Source organism: Pseudorca crassidens, chromosome 1, assembly GCF_039906515.1.
Source record: "Pseudorca crassidens isolate mPseCra1 chromosome 1, mPseCra1.hap1, whole genome shotgun sequence".
Lineage (NCBI taxonomy): Eukaryota > Metazoa > Chordata > Mammalia > Artiodactyla > Delphinidae > Pseudorca > Pseudorca crassidens.
In genome coordinates this window covers 187,438,952-187,460,220 of record NC_090296.1, presented here as the reverse complement: position 1 = coordinate 187,460,220, position 21,269 = coordinate 187,438,952, and the positions used below count along the sequence as shown (strand labels likewise).

The 21,269-nt window shown below is 42.0% G+C and overlaps 1 protein-coding gene across 24 annotated transcripts in view; it reads right to left on the bottom strand.

The window, feature by feature from the left end:
• Positions 1-4,910: 4,910 nt before the first annotated feature.
• The window catches only part of KIAA1217 (KIAA1217 ortholog), a 772,703-nt gene continuing 756,344 nt past the window's right edge, over positions 4,911-21,269 (bottom strand). For 12 of the 24 annotated variants that reach the window (XM_067703131.1, XM_067703122.1, XM_067703054.1 and 9 more), the window contains 6 exons: positions 13,952-14,071; positions 9,828-9,863; positions 9,602-9,679; positions 7,894-9,489; positions 7,251-7,373; positions 4,911-6,541 (listed from right to left, as the gene is read on the bottom strand). In XM_067703131.1, coding sequence (XP_067559232.1) covers positions 6,047-6,541; positions 7,251-7,373; positions 7,894-9,489; positions 9,602-9,679; positions 9,828-9,863; positions 13,952-14,071 — 2,448 coding nt within the window. In that variant the 3' untranslated portion in view covers positions 4,911-6,046. Of the gene's footprint in view, positions 6,542-7,037; positions 7,374-7,893; positions 9,490-9,601; positions 9,680-9,827; positions 9,864-13,951; positions 14,072-21,269 lie in introns of those variants that run through there. The other 12 variants (XM_067703205.1, XM_067703199.1, XM_067703231.1 and 9 more) reach the window with 8 other exon arrangements.

The window sequence follows — 21,269 nt, the reverse complement described above, 5'->3', positions numbered from 1 at the left end:
AAGGAACCTCCATAGTGTTCTCCATAGTGACTATATCAATTTACATTCCCACCAACAGTGGAGGAGGGTTCCCTTTTCTCCACACCCTCTCCAGCATTTATCGTTTGTAGATTTTTTGGTGATGGCTACTCTGACTGGTGTGAGGTGACACCTCATTGTAGTTTTGATTTGCATTTCTCTAATGATTAGTGATGTTGAATATCCTTTCATGTGTTTGTTAGTCATCTGTATGTCTTCTTTGGAGAAATGTCTATGTAGGTCTTCCACCCATTTTTTGATTGGGTTGTTTTTTTGATATTGAGCTGCATGAGCTGTTTGTATATTTTGGAGATTAATCCTTTGTCAGTTGCTTCATTTGCAAATATTTTCTCCCATTCTGAGGGTTGTCTTTTTGTCTTGTTTATGGTTTCCCTTGCTGTGCAAAAGCTTTTAAGTTTCATTAGGTCTCATTTATTTATTTTTGTTTTTATTTTCATTACTCTAGGAGGTGGGTCAAAAAAAATCTTGCTGTGATTTATGTCATAGAGTGTTCTGCCTATGTTTTCCTCTAAGAGTTTTATAGCGTCCGGTCTTACATTTAGGTCTCTAATCCATTTGGAGTTTACTTTTGTGTATGGTGTTGGAGGCAGGCAGCGCTTGGCTGGGTCTTGGGCAAGGTAATGCTGGAGACATGCTGAGCTTTTCCTTACCTGGCGAACATGCTCCAGTCTTTATTACACTGGCTGAAACTGACCATCATCCTGGCCAGAGCTCTGGTAAGTCTGAAGGTCAACTGAAAACTTTGTATAGCTGCTCACAAAGGATTCTCAGCTTGTCCACACACAGGAGCAAATAAACTGATATGAACAGCTAGCTTGTGTATATATTTTAGCTATATTATATTTTATGTATACATTGTAATATATACATTATAATTTATATAATATAGTTGATATTATGGGACATGATTGAAATGTTGGTACCTTTTATACCTAGAAAGTATAAAATAATGGCTTCCTATTGCTTTAATTCTGTATCTATATGAGATGGTGGACTTTCACTAAACTGATTTTTTGAATTTTTAAAAAATTTTATTGAAGTATAGTTGATTTACAATGTTGTGTTAATTTCTTCTGTACAGCAAAGTGACTCAGTTATACATACATATATATATTCTTTTCCATTATGGTTTGTCATAGGATATTGAATATAGTTCCCTGTGCTATACAGTAGGACCTTGTTGTTTATCCATACTACATATAATAGTTGGCCTCTACTAATCCCAAACTCCCAATCCTGCCCTCCCCCTTGGCAACCACAAATCTGTTCTCTATGTCTGTGCGTCTGTTTTTGTTTCATAGATACGTTGGTTTGTGTCATATTTAGATGACACATATAAGTGATATCATAAGGTATTTGTCTTTCTCTTTCTGACTTACTTCACTTAGTATGATAATCTCTAGGCCTATCCATGTTGCTGCAAATGGCATCATTTCATCCTTTTCTGATGGCTGAGTAATACTCCATGGTATGTATGTACCACATTTTCTTTATCATTCATCTGTCGACGGACATTTAGGTTGTTTCGATGTCTTGACTATTGTAAATAGTGTTGCTATGAATGTAGGGGTGCACATATCTTTTCAGATTATAGTGTTGTCTGGATATATGCCCAGGAGTGGAACTGCTGGATCATATGGCAACTCTATTTTTAGTTTTTTGAGGAACCTCCATACTGTTTTCCATAGTGGCTCTACCAATTTACATTCCCAACAACAGTGTAAAAGAGTTCCCTTTTTTCCACACCCCCTCCAGCATTTGTTACTTGTAGACTTTTTCATGATGGCCATTCTGACTGGTGTGAGGTGGTACATCATTGTAGTTTTGATTTGCGTTTCTCTTTTAGTGATGTTGAGCATCTTTTCATGTGCCTATTGGCCATCTGTATGTCTTTTTTGGACACTAAACTTGTTGTTCTCATCATTTCATGATGTATGTAAGTCAGATCGTTACACTGTACACCTTGAACTTATACAGCACTATATGTCAATTATATCACAATAAAACTGGACAAAAAGGGGGGCAAAAAAGATAATGACTTTCCTGAGTGTGCCCTGAAATATGTGATTACAATTAATATAATGAGTAGAGACATACTAACATATTACTAGTGAAGGCATCCCAGCTCAGTAAACCTGAAGTTTGAGAACATTAACAATCAGGTGCTGGGCTTCCCTGGTGGCGCAGTGGTTAAGAATCCGCCTGCCAGTGCAGGGGACAAGGGTTCAAGCCCTGGTCCGGGAAGATCCCACATGCCATGGAGCAACTAAGCCCATGCACCACAACTACTGAGCCTGCGCTCTAAAGCCCATGTGCCACAACTACTGAGCCTGAGTGCCTAGAGCCCATGCTCTGAAACAAAGAGAAGCCACCGCAATGAAAAGTCCATGCACCGCAATGAAGAGTAGCCCCTGCTCGCCACAACTAGAGAAAGCCCACATTGCAGCAACAAAGACCCAATGCAGCCAAAAAATAAATTTAAAAAATCAGGTGCTAAAGTAATAGTAATATTTGTACTTTACATGAAGTCAAGTTAAATATTGGGAGGGGGCAAAAAATCATGATAAACAGGTTCCTGAGATTTCTTACAGTCAGTTCATAATCTTGATATTATTTTCACTAGCTTTTCTCCTGATTTTTAAAATGAATACATATGGTGTAATGTTAGCTAGCGTATTTCCCTCTAGACCAACAATATTTTTTAAACTTGAGAACTCAAAAAAACAAGAAAACCTAGTGATAAAGGCATTTTATTTCTACTTTACTAATACTGGAAATTTAAAAAAGAAAGTAATAAGAGCCTGTCTGGTAAATGAGGGTGGTGGAAACTGTATCTGGTTTGCTTGCTGTCAGCCATGGAGAAGAGGGTCAGCAGGTTACATGGGAAGGCACCATACTTGCAATGAATTTATCAGGAACTCACCAGGCATCATCCCAGAGCTTTCAGAAAAGCAGAGCTTAGGTTGCTTCCATGTCCTGGCAATTGTAAATAGAGCTGCAATGAACATTTTGGTACATGACTCTTTTTGAATTATGGTTTTCTCAGGGTATATGCCCAGTAGTGGGACTGCTGGGTCGTATGGCAGTTCTATATTTAGTTTTTTTTTTTTAATTAATTAATTTTTGGCTGTGTTGGGTCTTCGTTTCTGTGTAAGGGCTTTCTCTAGTTGCGGCAAGCGGGGGCCACTCTTAATCACGGTGCGCGGGCCTCTCGCTATCGCGCCCTCTCTTGTTGGGAGCACAGGCTCCAGACGCGCAGGCTCAGTAGTTGTGGCTCACGGGCCCAGTTGCTCCGCGGCACGTGGGATCTTCCCAGACCAGGGCTCGAACCCGTGTCCCCTGCATTGGTAGGCAGATTCTCAACCACTGCGCCACCAGGGAAGCCCCTGTATTTAGTTTTCTAAGGAACCTCCATACTATTCTCCACAGTGGCTGTATCAATTTACATTCCCACCAACAGTGCAAGAGGGTTCCCTTTTCTCCACACCCTCTCCAGCATTTATTGTTTGTAGATTTTTTGATGATGGCCATTCTGACCGGTGTGAGGTGATACCTCATTGTAGTTTTGATTTGCATTTCTCTAATGATTAATGATGTGAGCATTCTTTCATGTGTTCGTTGGCAATCTGTATATCTTCTTTGGAGAAATGTCTATTTAGGTTTTCTGCCCATTTTTGGATTGGGTTGTTTGTTTTATTGATATTGAGCTGCATGAGCTGCTTGTAAATTTTGGAGATTAATCCTTTGTCAGTTGCTTCGTTTGCAAATATTTTCTCCCATTCTGAGGGTTGTCTTTTTGTCTTGTTTATGGTTTCCTTTGCTGTTCAAAAGCTTTTAAGTTTCGTTAGGTCCCATATGTTTATTTTTATTTCCATTTCTCTAGGAGGTGGGTCATAAAGGATCTTGCTGTGATTTATGTCATAGAGTGTTCTGCCTATGTTTTCCTCTAAGAGTTTGATGGTATCTGGCCTAACATTTAGGTCTTTAATCCATTTTGAGTTTATTTTTGTGTATGGTGTTAGGGAGTGATCTAATCTCATTCTTTCACATGTAGCGGTCCAGTTTTCCCAGCACCACTTATTGAAGAGGCTGTCTTTTCTCCACTGTATATTCTGGCCTCCTTTATCAAAGATAAGGTGACCATATGTGCATGGTTTTCCATCAACAGATGAATGGATAAAGAAGATGTGGCACATATATACAATGGAATATTACTCAGCCATAAAAAGGAATGAAACTGAGTTATTGGTAGTGAGGTGGATGGACCTAGAAACTGTCATACAGAGTGAAGTAAGTCAGAAAGAGAAAAACAAATACCATATGCTAACACATATATATATATATATATAGAATCTAAAAAAGAAAAAATGGTCATGAAGAACCTAGGGGAAGGACAGGAATAAAGATGCAGACCTACTAGAGAATGGACTTGAGGATACGGGGAGGGGGAAGGGTAAGCTGGGACAAAGTGAGAGAGGCATGGACATATATACACTACCAAATGTAAGGTAGATAGCTAGTGGGAAGCAGCCGCATAGCACAGGGAGATCAGCTCGGTGCTTTGTGGCCACCTAGAGGGGTGGGATAGGGAGGGTGGGAGGGAGGGAGACGCAAGAGGGAAGAGATATGGGGACGTATGTATATGTATAACTGATTCACTTTGTTATAAAGCAGAAACTAACACACCACTGTAAAGCAATTATACTCCAACAGAGATGTTAAAAAGAAAAAAAGAAAAGCACAACTTTCAGAAAAGCAGTTTGCATCTGGTTATATGTTTACTTACCACGCCCTCAAAGCCAAAACCTTTTAACTTGGTAACGGTTGCGTTCTTTGACTAGGAAGTAGTTATAGGGACAAGGTACAAAAAATAATAAGCATGCAGCCCTTTATTTAGTTTTGCAAAGTCTCTGCTTATAGTTCTGTATATTACATAACTGTGTTATACAAATACATTTATTTACAAAAACACTCTAGCTGTGCAAACTTGTTGCTTTTTAAAAATGTCCAGGAAGTTCCATTTCTGCCCATCCCAAGATATATTTTTAAAGCATGCATAAAAATTAACTTTGGTGTGGGAAAACTACTCTATGTGCTGTCACATACAGTATTTTTGGTGTCTATTTATATATTTACAAAAATTGATCAGTTTACAGAACCGTACAGAAGTGTACATTCTAAAATCCACAGTGCAATAGTGTGGGTTACCAGGTCTCAGAAAACAAAGGAAGGATTAGATACTGCAAAGAAAACAACTAGCGAATCCCAATATGTTAGAAAAGAGAAAAAAGAAAGAAACAGAACAAAACTAGCTTGCTTGGGCCGGCAAATTATTATACATAATTTTCATGGCAGTGCAGTAGGGTTGATCATTGCCTTCCACATGTGCCTCTGTGTTGGCTTGTGCAGAAGTTCATTGGCTTATTGTCTAGCACGCTACTTTCAAATGTACAAGGCTACAGTATCAAAATGTTTTGGCAAAAAAGATCTCGAAAGGAACCATGAAGATCTGACAAAAATAGAAATCTGTAATAAAGCTAAATAACACTAAAATAAAAGGAAATATTATAGTATCTGTTTTACAATTTGTATAGTCACACCTGTGTATTTCTCTGTTCACGTCTAGTCTCCGTAATGAAAAATATTTTTATACAAAACATACTAAAATTCTGGAATCATACATGTTTTACATGCTTCATACATTTTTTTTCTTGTCTCACCACACCCTTCTCTCCTGCCATACTCTCTTTTGGTAACACATGCTTACTTCATTTAACAGGTATTGAATAGAGACAGTAAACACTATGTAATTAGAACAGCGACAAAGTAAAAAAACAAACAAGCTTTACTGAAATCTATTAATCCAGTATTTAGCACATACTTAGCAGTAAACCTCAAACAGTACAGCGATATGTTACATTCTCTTGTGAAAACACTTGTCGAAGACTGTTAAAAATTTTTTTTTTCTTAAATGCAACTCCGACTCGTGCCTAATAGGATTTGGCCTTTAAGAGGTTTCCTTTGCTGTGGACTGGGTGGCTTTGCTTGAACTTCCGCTCTGTGCCTTGTAGCTGGTGAGGCTAGGAGTATGGATGGTCCTGATGCTCTTGGCACCTTGATTCAGTGAAGCTGGGGAGGCAGGGGGGGGCAGGGAGGAGGAGAAGGAAGGAGGGGCTGCTCGGCCATTCTGAGTCTGCAGTGAGAATGAGAGATGGTGACCTTTACCTGTGTGAGCGGGGCTCTGAAACTTCAAGGAGCCATTAGAGACAGAGGGGATGAGGGAGGCAGAGGGAGCAGATCGTCCTGTTTGGGGGCTGAGAGGGTTAGAAGGAACCGATGGTTTAGTAGCAGGTGGATTAGGGAAGTTAGAGCTGTCACCACTAGAAGAAGGCAGAGAACTGCTTTTCCCAGAGCTGGGAGAAAGGGCTGGAATCTTAGAAGCAGGTAAGGAGGGGAAAGTAGGCTTACAGTCCCCACCAGCTTTCTTAGCACTTCCATTAGCCTGCAAATAAAGACGGCAGGAGACAGTTTGTCAGAAAGCTGGTAACACCATCAATCCACAGGGCCTGGCAACACAGCCCTTCTGAGAGTCATTAAATCAAAGACACCACACCAAACCAGTTCAAGGCCTGAGCTAAGTCTTGTCGTGCTGTACTGGACCTGGGAGAAACCCCCAAAGTGCAGAGCAGAGGGTGTACAGAACAGGGAAGAAGGAAGAAGAGTGTTTGTGAGAACAGGCACATCATTCTACTACCGTCTCCGGGTGCTGGGTGGAGACGTGAGGGTTGCGTGAGGGCTGTTACTGGGGCGGGGCTGAGGCATCGTGACGGAGTGTTAATGGGCCTCTAGTGCGATGCCGTCCACGTACACGTTAGTGCTGGAGACTTTCAGGGCGGCTTTGTCTGTCTCGGTTTCCCAAGGTGTTCTGATGAACCACTACACTCCCCCAAGGAAAGCCACCTGGCCCGCCACCTTGTGTTAACAGGTCAACTTTGGAGTCACAAAGTAAAAGCTGTTTTATTGCGAGCATGCAAAAGAGTGGTGAGAAATTCAACAGAGGCTTTGAGACTCTCTTCATGCCCCCAGATCCAGGACGTGTACGTAAACGGTATCTTACAAAGAAAAATGCAATATTTGGTATAAACTAAGTCAGTGACTTGCTTCTTAAGCGCAAGAGTGTCCATCCAATATTGGGTTTAAGGTAAAACTACCTGACGATATTGGCGGGGATCCTGCAGTTTGGACTGCTTGCCAGGTTTGTCCAGGCTTCCGGGTCTGTTCTTGGAACTCATGGGGATCGGCATCCTGCTCGTCTGAGGGGTTCCCGTGGAGCCCTGTGGGGAGAAGCAGCAAGTGGGGGAGAGAGAGGACGCGTGTGAGCGGCTTACCCCCGAGGCTGCCCCACTGTGCGCAGAGAAGCTCAACGTGAGAAGCCACAGCCCTACATGCAGGACAGATCTAGGAGACGGACATCAGGAGACACCACTGGGGTTAATTTGAAGAATCAAACAGAATAACACTGCTCCACTACTGATCAAACGGATTTTAATGTGAGTATCAGAGCAATCACTCCAACGGCAAATGGCTGACCCAGCATCCTTTGCGGTTTTCCCAACACCAGTCAGCAACAGAGGTAAAAACAGAATCGATTAGCTGTTAGACACCTAGTTGTTGTTGTTCTGAAGGCGAGGGAGAAAGTGTGAGAGAAAGGATCATTGCGAACAGACAACGAAACCAAACGAAACGAGCCACCTGAAAGGAAGCAAGTAAATCACAAGACACTTTCGCTAATGGTGATTATGACAGGTTTAAGAAAGCAGCTGGCTCTTTTCATTTTCCGTCAGACCAAGATACCTTACGTGAAGCCGAAGGTACAGACGAGGGGGGCTCTAGGGCAGTGGGAGCTTCATCCAGGACTAGCAAGGACTGGGGACAGGCCTCCTGGGCCACGTGGGATGAGCTTGCAACAGACTCTCTGTTGGAGGAACCCGAGGTCTCAACTAGGGCTTTGGGACTCATCTCACTGATCGTATTTTCCAGCTGTTTGATGGTCTGCTCCAGGCTGTCCAACGTTCTGTAGGTATTTTTTCTGATTTCATCAGTTCTCGAGATCGGAGCTGTGCTCTCCAGACTGGGCTGCTCTAGTCTCCTAAGCATACTTTTCGGAGTGTCTTCGGATCGAGACCCGCTGATCTCGAAGCGCTTGGCTTCTCTGTGCTGCTTCAAAGTGCCGTCCTCTTCCTCCTCTTCATAGACCACCACCTGCAACGTCTTCTTCCCCGTCTTGGTTCCCGTGCGAATGGCTTGCGTGAGAGCGGCGAGCTGCTTTTTTGGGAATTTGAATTTGAACTTTTTCTTGGGGCTTTCAAACTGGTCATCGGTCGTGTCGCCCTGGCTTTCTGAACTTGGAGAATCGGCTGGGTTGAACTTGCTCTGCTCGGTTTTAGTCACTTCCTGTCCTCCTGACATTCCGGTCTCCGCTGAAAGGAAGTGCGGCTGGAATTTACTCTCAGCCTCCCGCCCTGCTCCGAGGTTGCCCGAGGCCCCCTCCTTAGGAAACTTTTGGGAGGTGTTACTCTGGACCACAGTATCTCCATTCTCCTCCTCTTCCTCTATCTTCTCCTCTGTCATCATTCTCTCCAATTCCTCGTCGCATTCCTCAAATATGGTTGAAAGTCTCTTGTATGCGGACCGGATGTCCATGGGTTCATCAAAAATGATGATCACGGGTTTCTTGTCCAGGCACACGACCGGCTCTTCACTGTCAGTGCCTTCTTGCTGGGAAGTTGTCTCTTTTTTGGCGTCAATGTTGACCGTCTGTACATCTTGCCCCTGTTTGCTCACTATGTCGCGGACCTCCCCGCTGGAGAGAACTTGGACCGCGGTTTTGGTGATCATGAAGGCAATGCTGTCGGTGGTTGCACTCTCCTCGGTGGGAGAGCCTGCTGTGGACTCCCCATCCTCATCAGGCGTCAGGTTAGCAGGCCTGGCTCCCTTCGGTCTCAGGACAACTTGGCCAAACTCTGTCAAGGGAACCTCTTGGTCTTGAGTTTTGACATCACGAATAGTCGATTCGGTTGATCTAGTGGGAGAGGGAAGGTGACACTTATCTGTATTTTCTTGTCCTTGCTGGATCACCCCCTTTGTCTTCCCATAATTCATCTTCTGATTCTCAGTGTCACACACAGGGTACGGCTGCCCTGAGATTTTAGGTCCTTTGTTGATTTCATCTTCTAAGGAACTAACGCCAGAGAAACTAGAATTGACCCTGGACACATTTTTCTGGGAATAGTTTCTACCGTCTCTAAGTAAACTCTTAGTGGATATGGAACTTTCCTTCATTAAGATGTCAGTTTTGTATTCTGATGTTCTTGCTGCACCAGAAATACTATTCTCCATTCCTCTTTCCCACTTAGGATGGTCACTAGGTATGGAAGCCCCTGCGGTAACCTGGGAGGGAGAGTGGAGGAGGGAAACCACACACAGTGATCAGAAATGGATCTGCAAAGGAAGGGAATTAATCTGCATGGTATCAGTTGGAACACAGATCTGGTGGACTCACCTTCCAGGATTCCATTTGGGGGCCATTTTCATATTCAACATCACATTTCCGTACGTCTTCGTGGAAAAATTCCAAATTCTGGTAGAACAGTGTAGGACATGTTACTCCACAAAACCACACCCCCCCAAAGTGGGCTACAACTAGATTGTTTCTTTAATTACACTTCAAAACATGCGGGCCAAGCACATTCGTCACACACCAGTCCAAAGCCTACAGCTCTGTTTACCTTGGGTGGCTTGGTTCTCCAACTTCCAAAAATGCCCTGTGTTTGCACAAGATGAAAATCTCAATTAGCAAAATATTTCAAGGATTTCAAATTTTGGTGGGAGGAGCAGTTAAGAGAATAAAGGGACCAGTTCTGGACCAACACCTCCTCTTTTCAACATCTGACTGTGAGCTTAGCCAACTCTAAAACCAGAAGAGTGGCATGGCATCGTAGAAAGCACAATACACGAGCAGGCAGATTGTGACTCTCACCCAGATCTGCCACTTAACTGTTATTTTAGGCAAGTCATTTCACTTCCTTGGGCCTCAGTTTTCTTGCTTATAAACCAAGGAACTAGACCAGGAAAGTTTTCACGTCTCTGCCAACTAGTTATTTCATATTTCAGTCTCATCTCTGCTTCTTGTTTGGGGATTGTCCTATAACGACTCTGCATTGCTTGGGTATGGTACTTTGAGATGAAAAAAACCCAGTTTTCCCTGGTCAAATCACAGATTTGAAAACATACTTGCAGTTTGTACTTAAACTTGCCAAGTAAAGTGTCAAAATAACCTTCAAACTAATCGTAGCCAAGATGCTCAAATCCCAGTTCAGAGTGACAGTGCTGCCAAGATGTCATCTAAACATTTACAAAACAGATATTTGAGGCTCAAGTGGTGACCGTGACAACATGACTCAGCTTTTCCTTGAAGAGACAAGAATTTTTAATATAATACCCATTAACAAAGACTCCGGCTTTCATCCATGAAGATCTGGGTACTCTACAGTTTTTCTGCTTGGCCCTCTGGTGGTACAAACAAATCAAAACCCTTTAAAATGGTTTCTGTTTGACCTAGAAATTTCAATTCTCATTTCTGGGTATTTATACCAAATAGGTCATCAGGTACAATATTTTAACTACATGATTCAGCTTTGGTTCTCTGTGTGCTCTGATGCTGAGGAAAGCTGCACTTCTGAGGTTCTCGCCAAGAGATTCAGAAGGTAAGAGCCCAGCAGTGAGAACCGGGTATGGAGAATGCTCCACCAGGCACGGGTGTATCGGTAGCCTCGGGCCCTGCCGCCATGCTACCACTAGCCGTGCCTTGTCACTTCCAAGGCACTGCTGTCCTTTCTTCTGGCTGTAGAAGCCCAAGAGGAAGAGGTGATTAGAACAGGATGGGACACGATCCCAAGAAGCCTGTTGGGTTAAAGCAATGACAACATAACGAAGCGCAAGAACCCAGGCTCCCACCGATGACAGCCTAGAGCGATCCTGCTGCCTGGTTAAAACCAGAAAGAATGTCCGTACACATTCAAGCAATCACGCACAGAGACAACAAAGTCAGTATTAATCACATGGAAATACGGCACAGGATCCAAGGTGCACGAGCCACCAAACACCTCCTGTTCAACTTCCCTTCGGCCGCATCAGGCCCCAAACAAGAGCAACGAGATTCAGCTGCTACGGTGGAACAATATCATCTCTTTGGTGGGATTTTAAATTTAGAATCAACAACTAATGCATCAAGTAAACGTTGCAAGAAGAAAAACAAATGAGGTTTCAGCTCCAAACAGGGAGTCAGCGTATCATGCCAGGACCTGAGTGCGACTTTACCCTTGAGTCACAGGAGGAATTGGCATCTGCAGGGCTGCTGTTCTGCTGGCCTCATTGATTGGGGGGTTAGGGCTGGCATCTGTTCTGATTGGTCAGGGCCCGTGTCATACCCACTGTTAAATATTTCAAATGCCACCCGGCAATATACGTATTTTAAAACAGATCTACTAGCAGGAATCCTCCAATGGAAAGTCAGTAAGATAAAGATGTCAAGTGTAGGTTTCACATGACCCAGCAGTTTTGGAAGTGGGCTAGAAAAATGAAGGCCTGGATCAAAGGAAGTGCCTCAGCTTTGTCCAGGGTAACTTGTTCACGGTCGTCATGTAATCTCACAACGATATCTTAGGTAGTCTTAGATAGTCAGGACTCTGCAGGAAAGCTAGTTAAGCCTCATTAATATCTGTTTTGGGGCCCCGAGGTTTGGGTTGTTCAGACAACTGGTGAAGCAGGGACCATATGCATTTGGGCAAGAAACCAAAATTAGAAACATTAAGTTATAGAAAAATTGCATAAAAGTAAGTACTAGACTAGCACTTCATAATAAGAGGAAAAAAACTTTAAGAAACATTTGAGTTATAGAAGGGTAGACGAATAGCCCAGGAAGAGGTTAATAAGGACAATACTTTGGGGACAGGTCTGATAGTCACGGTTATTGTGAAGTACATCAGTCTACTGAGTATAATTATCCAGAAAAAGCATCTGTAATTAAACCTAGTGTTTAATGCCCTGGTGTTGGGCATTCAGTACAGACCTGCTTAGTATCTGATGGACCTTGATTGAGATCAGTGTGATCGATGGCATATGGATTTCTAATTGCAGGGCAAGAAACCCCATGCAGCTTTTTAGCAAATTAGCAAAATTCTACAATGAGATGATGATTGTCTCCAGAGGGATCTTCGAGAAGCTCCGGGTCAGTGTTTGAAAGAAACGGTCACACTGGCCCAAGTACAGCACATAACTCAGGACCCGCCAGGACCTTCTGTGAATTGGCTTTAATAAGGCCACAGAAGGAAAGTCCACAGACTGAAGCAGCAACGTATTTCCAGTGTGATAATTATGGGTTCAATTCCCATTAACAGGAGGTTTCCCTCACAAGAAGGATTTATCCAGATAGTCTCCTAATCTCCCCCGTGCCTAGAGAGCTCCCACCCCCATCGCCTGGTTAACAGCTCCACTTGCCAGATCCGTGGCTGGCGGAGTTTACACGAGGGCTCTGGGAAAGCTGGGAGCCGGGGGGGAGCAGGTCAGCCTCTGCGGGGGGCTGCACGGCTGAGAGCTGTGAGCCCCAGGACTGCATCTCTTGAAGGACTCTGCTAGAATAGCCCTCCGACTGTGTGATCCTGTATCTCTTTCACTGAGCTTACTTATTCCTGCACTGAGGCACCTATGCGGAGTGACTACTGGGCTATCTATTATGGCTGATTTGTTTGACTTTATTTAAAGGACGCTAGAACCTTTGAATTCTAAGATACAAGTTCCTGGCAAAAAATGTTAAGACTTGAGTTGGTCATGATAAGCTTTTTACCCTGAAGTTTAGACAGAGGCTTCATTTAAATAAGATGGCGCTATTTCCAAAAATCACAAAAGCTCTAGATTCAACTTACAAAGTTGAAGTTCAAATATGCAGGTTAATCTCCTCTCCTTAAAGTTCTATGTCATGATAGTGACCTCTGTTTCAGAGCCTGGATGTCTGTTTGGAAGCCATGAGAATGCCACAAAGTTTAGTAGCACTAAAACGATACTGAACTTACTACCTTGGCAGGTACACTTTGAGAATTTCTAAGAGTAACAAAAACTCTGCTTGGCATCCTCGAACATGTGTGCAAATACATGTGTGTATGTTTCCATGGATACGCCTGTGGATGGGGGATAGACAGCTCTGCTATGCATTCTCTTCCTGGAATCTAAAGCTTTCACCTACTTTTTTTTTTTTTTTTTGCGGTACGCAGGCCTCTCACTGTTGTGGCCTCTCCCGTTGCGGAGCACAGGCTCCGGACGCGCAGGCTCAGCGGCCATGGCTCACGGGCCCAGCCGCTCCTCGGCATGTGGGATCTTCCCGGACTGGGGCACGAACCCGCGTCCTCTGCATCGGCAGGCGGACTCTCAACCACTGCGCCACCAGAGAAGCCCCTAAAGCTTTCACCTACTTTTAACGTAGATGTCTTTGGTCCAGAAGACATGATACAAATTAGAAAAACTGCTACCTACTTGGTTGATGTTTCCATTTGTTCCACCAGCATTGTTCTGGAAAATCTTGGAAGGTGTATGTGTATCTTTGGTTTGGGAAGATAATGCCTGAATTCTGCATATACTGTTGTGTGCTGTGCACAGGAACACAGCGTCCGCTCAGGAAACCTGAGCCAGAGATCGCTGGTGAAACCCCAAGCTGTGTCTCCATTAGTTTAAAAAAAAAAAAAAAGAAGGGTGAGGAAAAAAGAGAAGGTACAGAAGCTCAAGCACAGAGCGGTATTAGTGTCAGAGCAAGGAAAGAAGGACGGCCCACCGGGTGGCCAACGTGTAATTGCCACGTTACCTTCTTCTCCTTGGGTAGGGCTGTGGCCCCCGGCCTAGTGTCTTTAACGTGACTGTCAGCCCGGGACTGCTCAGCGTGACTGTTTGAATTTACATCCATAAAGGAACACTTCTGGAATGCCTAAGGAATTAAAACACTGAGTTAATAGGGATCCGAGTGCAGCAAGGAGGTCAGAGGGAACAGGCAGGGAATCCAGAGGATCTCCCGGTCGAGACCCCGGCCGGGTCCTACATGCGGGTCATGCCAGGGCGTCAGCGCCCTGAAAACCGGCTCCCCATCTGACCTCAGGTCAGCAAAGCCCGGGCCAAAGTCTTCCTTATTTTCTGGTCCAGGCTAAGATTAAATGGATAGAGCCTTTGAAAAGAACGCCCCTTCTTCCTGTCTGGGTGAACCTGATTTGCATTTAGTAGGGCTTCTTTTAAAGGGCTTTGACCTTTAAAAAATGCTGAATATGTAAATGAATTAAGAAGCTATCTATCTTTTTTCCTCTTCATTATAAAAGGGCACAAGATATTGCAAACCATTAAACCTTAAAAGGAAAGTAATCCTTAACAATTCGTTGTCTGCAGTAGCAACATACTCCTGTGCCCTGGGTAGTTCTGACTCACGTAGAATAAAGCAATCCCTTTAGCACGCAAGTGATTCTGAGCGGCCTGGGAGCTGCCTGACCCCCAAAGACTTGTCTCTGAAAACTAATGATGGATCGTAGTTATAGGAGCCCAGGGCCACTCCTGTGAACACTGAGTGAGGGAGGTCGGTTCTCAGAGAGAAAGCATCTGCTGTGTCTATAGGGCAGAAAAGAAGTGACAATATATATGATCGCGAGAGCAGGAGAGACGGTAACCCAAGCAGCGAAATGTCCTGAAATCGGTGATTCTCAATCAGGCTACATGACACCCAGTTGAAAAAAAATACTGTTACCCAGGCCTCACCCAGAGCATAATTAAGTCAGACTCTCTGGGCTGTAGGATTTTTTTTTTTTAACTCAAATTATTCTAATGTGCAGGCAGGATTAAAGAGCAGTTGTTGAAGTGAATAATTTCAACTGATCGCCTCGTATTTCCTTAATGTCAAATAGTGTCATTTGGAAATAACTGCAGGCACAAAGAATACCTCACGCCTTCCCCAGGTGAACATTCCAGCACAGGTTTTAAAATACTAGCGGAGCGGATGCCCGGGACCTTCCCCGGCCTGCTCTTCCCTCGCTCCGCTGGCTCCCAGTTCCCTCCTTAGACACCCACCCGGTCCTCGCGGGCCCTGGAGGTGCCCGGGGCTCTGCCTGCTAAGGCCACTCGTCATTTCCGTTGGGCTGTTAGACCCTGAACTCGGGAGCTTGTGGTTTCTTCTGATGCCTGGTGACGCAGAGCAGGAAAGCTGTGCTACGATTACACTCGGGGTGGGGGGGGGCGGTGCTGCAGCTGCTCCTTCCTGCCTCAGAGGGGCTGGCGGGTAGGGTAGGCGTCTAACTCGAGAGCCTGCAAAGGCTCCAGCATGGCCGCTGGCCGACTCTTCGGTGCAGCAGGCTGGCTAATGAGGTTTGGTTGCCTTAGGGTCAGAGCACTTCACTCACCACTGTTACCTGACCACCAATAATATAACAAGAAGCCAGATACTCTGCCTTTGTAACGCTTTCAGTCAAAGGAAGCATCAAAGATATTTAGCTTTCAGTGGAGGGAAATATCCTCAAGTGATGGGCTCTAAGTGGCTAGAAGGAAAGTTACTTCTCTCGGGGGCTAGTGCAAGATTATTCACAAGCTTAAACGCCTCACTTCTTTGATCATTAGTGCTTGTTGCTCACCCTTCACAAATGAGAAGTTATCTAGTGCTTAGTCATCCATTTGAAACAAACCAGGTCATGATTTATTTATACCATGATTTATTAATTATTTATACCATACTTTAATATTGGAGTATAATTGATTTGCAATGTTGTGTTAGTTTCAGGTGTACCGCAAAGTGACTCAGTTACACGTATACCTATTTTTCAAATTCTTTTCCCCATTTAAGTTATTACAGAATATTGAGTAGAGTTCCCTATGCTATACAGTAGGTCCTTGTTGATTATTTTATATATAGTAGTGTGTATATGTTAATCCAAAACTCCTAATTAATCCCTCCCCTGCCGCCACCTTTTCCCTTTGGCAGCCGTAAATTTATTTTCTTAGTCTGTGAGTCTGTTGCTGTTTTGTAAGTAAGTTCATTTGTATCATTTATTTTTTTGATTCCACATATAAGTGGTATCATATGGTATTTGTCTTTGTCTGAGTTACTTCACTTAGTATGATAATCTCTAGGTCCATTCATGTTCTGCAAGTGGCATTATTTCATTCTTTTTTATGGCTGAGTAATATTCCATTGTATATAGGTACCACATCTTCTTTATCCATTCATATGTCCATGGACATTTAGGTTGCTTCCATGACTTGGCTATTGTAAATAGTGTTGCTATGAACATTGGGATGCATGTATCTTTTTGAATTATGGTTTTCTCCAGATATATGCCCAGTAGTGGGACTGCTGGGTAGTATGGTAGTTCTATTTTTACTTCTTTATGGACCTCCATACTGTTCTCCATAGTGGCTGTACTAATTTACATTCCCACCAACAGTGTAGGAGGGTTCCCTTTTCTCCACACCATCTCCAGCACTTATTGTTTTGTAGACTTTTTGATGATGGCCATTCTGACTGGTGTGAGGTGATACCTTATTGTAATTCTGATTTGCATTTCTCTAATAATTAGGAATGTTGAACATCTTTTCATGTGCTTTTGGCCATCTATATGTCTTCTTTGGAGAAATGTCTATTTAGATCTTCTGCCCATTGTTTTTTTTTTTTAAATGTAGAGTTTACAATAAATACTATTACGTGTTCATTAATCTTTATTAAGACATCACTAATAATTAATCAATTAAAGAAAATAACTACTTGTTGGAGAAAGAAAGCAACAGTAAATACCCTGGTGGGATTTTGGAATTTTGTGTGTGTGTGTGTGTGATATCAGGATATTAGTCTTTCTCTGTCTGATTTACTTCACTTAATATGATAATCTCTATGTCCATCCATGTTGCTGCAAAAGGCATTATTTCATTCTTTTTAATGTTTCTGCCCATTTTTTGATTGAGCTGGTTTTTTTTTTTTGATAGTGAGCTGCATGAGCTGTTTATATATTTTGGAGATTAATCCCTTGTTGGTTGCTTCGTTTGCAAATATTTTCTCTCATTCTGTAGGTTGTCTTTTCATTTTGTTTATGGTTTCCTTTGCTGTGCAAAAGCTTTTAAGTTTAATTAGGTCCCATTTGTTTATTCTTGTTTTTATTTTCATTACTCTAGGAGGTGAATCCAAAAAGATATTGCTACAATTTGTGTCAGAGTGTTCTGCCTATGTTCTCCTCTAAGGGTTTTATAGTATCCAGTGTTACATTTAGGTCTTTAGTCCATTTTAAATTTATTTTTGTGTGTGGTGTAAGAGAATGTTCTAATTTCATTTTCTTACATGTAGCTGTCTAGTTTTCCCAGCACCACTTATTGAAGAGGCTGTCTTTTTTCCATTGTATATTCTTGCCTCCTTGGTCGAAGATTAACTGACCATAGGTGCATGGGTTTATTTCTGGGCTTTCTATCCTGTTCCATTGATCTATTGAATATATTTCTCGTTTTGTGCCAGCACCATACTGTTTTGATTACTGTAGCTCTGTACTACTGTCTGAAGTCAGGGAGCCTGATGCCTCCAGCTCCATTTTTCTTTCTCAAGCTTGCACTGACTATTCAGGGTCTTTTGTGTTTCCATATAAATTAAAAATTTTTTTTTTGTTCTGTGAAAAATGCCATTGGTAGTTGGATAGGGATTGCATTGAATCTGGAGATTGGCTTGGGTAGTATAGTCATTTTGAGAATACTGATTCTTCCAATCCAAGAACATGGTATATCCTTCCATCTGTTTGCATCATCTTCGATTTCTTTCATCAGTGTCTTACAGTTTTCAGAGTACAGGTCTTTTGCCTCCTTGGGTAGGTTTATTTCTAGGTATTTAATTCTTTTTGATGTGATGGTAAATGGGATTGTTTCCTTCATTTCTTTTTCTGATCTTTCATTGTTAGTGTATAGGAATGCAACAGATTTCTGTGTATTAATTTTATGTCCTGCAACTTTACTGAATTCATCGATGAGCTCCGATAGTTTTCAGGCAGCATCTTTAGGATTTTCAGTGTATAGTGTCATGTCGTCTACAGACAGTGACAGTATTACTTCTTCTTTTCCAATTTGGATTCCTTTCATTTCTTTTTCTTCTCTGATTGCCATGGCTAGGACTTCTAAGACTACGTTGAATAAAAGTGGCGAGAGTGAACATCCATGTCTTGCTCCTGATCTTAGAGGAAATGCTTTCAGCTTTTCACTGTTGATGTTAGCTGTGGGTTTGTCATATATGGCCTTTATTATGCTGAGATGGGTTCCCTCTATGCCCACTTTCTGGAGAGTTTTTATCATAAATCGGTGTTGAATTTTGTTGAAAGCTTTTTCTGCATCTATTGAGATGATCACATGGTTTTTATTCTTCAATTTGTTAATGTGGTGTATCACACTGATTGATTTGCAGATATTGAAAAATTCTTGCATCCCTGGGATAAATCCCACTTGATCATGGTGTATGATCCTTTTAATGCATTGTCGTATTTGGTCTGCTAGTATTCTGTTGAGGATTTTTGCGTCTATGTTCATCAGTGATATTGGCCTGTAATTTTCTCTTTTTGTGATATCTTTGTCTGGTTTTGGTATCAGGGTGATAGTGGCCACAAAGAACGAGTTTGGGAGCATTCCTTCCTCTGCAATCTTTTGGAATAGTTTGAGAAGGACAGGTGTTAACTCTTCTCTAAATGTTTGATAGAATTTGCCTGTGAAGCCATCTGGTCCTGGATTTTTGTGTGTTGGGAGTTTTTAAATCACAGTTTCAATTTCAGTACTTGTGACTTGTCTGTTCATATTTTCTATTTCTTCCTGGTTCAGTCTTGGGAGATTGTACCTTTCTAAGAATTTGTTCATTTCTTCTAGGTTGTCCATTTTATTGGCATATAGTTGCTTGTAGTAATCTCTTATTATCCTTTGTATTTCTGTGGTTTCTGTTGTAACTTCTCCTTTTTCACTTCTAATTTTGTTGGTTTGAGCCCTCTCCCTTTTTTTCTTGATGAGTCTGGCTAAAGGTTTATCAATTTTGTTTATCTTTTCAGAGAACCAACTTTTAGTGTCATTGATCTTTTCTATTGCTTTCTTTGTCTCTATTTCATTTATTTCTGCTCTGATTTTTTATGATTTTTTTCCTTCTACTAACTTTGGGTTTTGTCTGTTCTTTCTCTAGTTGTTTTAGGTGTAAGATTATGTTGTCTGAGAGTTTTGTTTCCTGAGGTAAGATTATATTGCTATATACTTCCCCTTTGAACTGCTTTTGCTATGTCTCATAGGTTTTGCATTGTCCTGTTTTCATTTTCATGTCTCTAGGTATTTTTTTTAAAACATCTTTATTGGAGTGTAATTGCTTTACAATGGTGTGTTAGTTTCTGCTTTATAACAAAGTGAATCAGTTATACATATACATATATCCCCTTATCTCTTCCCTCTTGCATCTCCCTCCCTCCCACCCTCCCTATCCCACCCCTCGAGGTGGTCACAAAGCACCTAGCTGATCTCCCTGTGCTATGCGGCTGCTTCCCACTAGCTGTAGGTTTTACATTTGGTAGTGTATATATGTCCATGAAACTCACTTTGTCCCAGCTTACCCTTCCCCCTCCCCGTGTCCTCAAGTCCATTCTCTAGTAGGTCTGTGTCTTTATTCTCGTCCTACCCCTAGGTTCTTCATTCCTTTTTTTTTTTTAGATTCCATATGTATGTGTTAAAGATTTGTCTTTCTCTTTATGACTTACTACACTCTGTATGACAGACTCTAGGTCCACCAACCTCACTACAAATAACAATTTCGTTTCTTTTTATGACTAATATTCCATTGTATATATGTGCCACATCTTCTTTATCCATTCATCTGTCAATGGACACTTAGGTTGCTTCCATGTCCTGGCTACTGTAAATAGAGCTGCAATGAACATTGTGGTATGTGACTCTTTTTGAATTATGGTTTTCTCAGGGTGTATGCCCAGTAGTGGGATTGCTGGGTCATATGGTAGTTCTATTTTCAGCTTTTTAAGGAATCTCCATACTGTTCTCCATAGTGGTGGTATCAATTTACATTCCCACCAACAGTGCAAGAGGGTTCCCTTTTCTTCACACCCTCTCCAGCATTTACTGTTTCTAGATTTTTTGATGATGGCCATTCTGACTGGTGTGAGATGATATTTCATTGTAGTTTTGAATTTTTGTAGTTTTCATTTGTAGCATTTCTCTAATGATTAATGATGTTGAGCATTCTTTCATGTGTCTGTTGGCAGTCTGTATATCTTCTTCAGAGAAATGTCTGTTTAGGTCTTCTGCCCATTTTTGGATTGGGTTGTTTTTTCTAGGTATTTTTTGATTTCCTCTGATTTCTTCAGTGATCCATTGGTTGTTTAGTAGCATATTGTTTGGCCTCCGCATGTTTGTGGTTTTTTTTCTTTTCCTTGTAGTTGATTTCTAATCTCATAGCACTGTGGTCAGAAAAGATGCTTGATACAATTTCAATTTGCTTAAATTTACCGAGGCTCGCTTTGTGGTCCAGTGTGTGATCCTGGAAAATGTTCTGCATGCACTTGAAAAGAATGTGTATTCTGCTGCTTTTGAATGGAATGCTCTATAAATACCAATTAAGTCCATCTGCTCTAATGTGTCATTTAAGGCTTGTGTGTCCTTATTGATTTTCTGTCTGGATGATCTGTCCATTGCTGTAAGTAGGGTGTTAAAGTCCCCCACTATTATTGTGTTACTGCTGAATTCTCCTTTTATGGCTGTTAGCATTTGCCTTATCTATTGAGATGCTCCTATGTTGGGTGCATATATATTTACAATTGTTATATTTTCTTGGATTGATCCCTTGATCATTATGTAGTGTCCTTCTTTGTCTCTTATAACAGTCCTTTAAAGTCTATTTTGTCTGATATGAGAATTGCTACTCCAGCTTTCTTTTGATTTCCATTTCCATGGAATACCTTTTTCCATCCCCTCAGTCTCAGTCTGTATGTGTCCCTAGATCTGAAGTGGGTCTCTTGCAGACAACATATAGAAGGGTCTTGTTTTTGTATCCATTCAGCCAGTCTGTATCTTTTGTTTGGAGCATTTAATTTGTTTACATGTAAGGTCATTATAGATATGTATATTCTTACTGTCATTTTGTTAATTGTTTT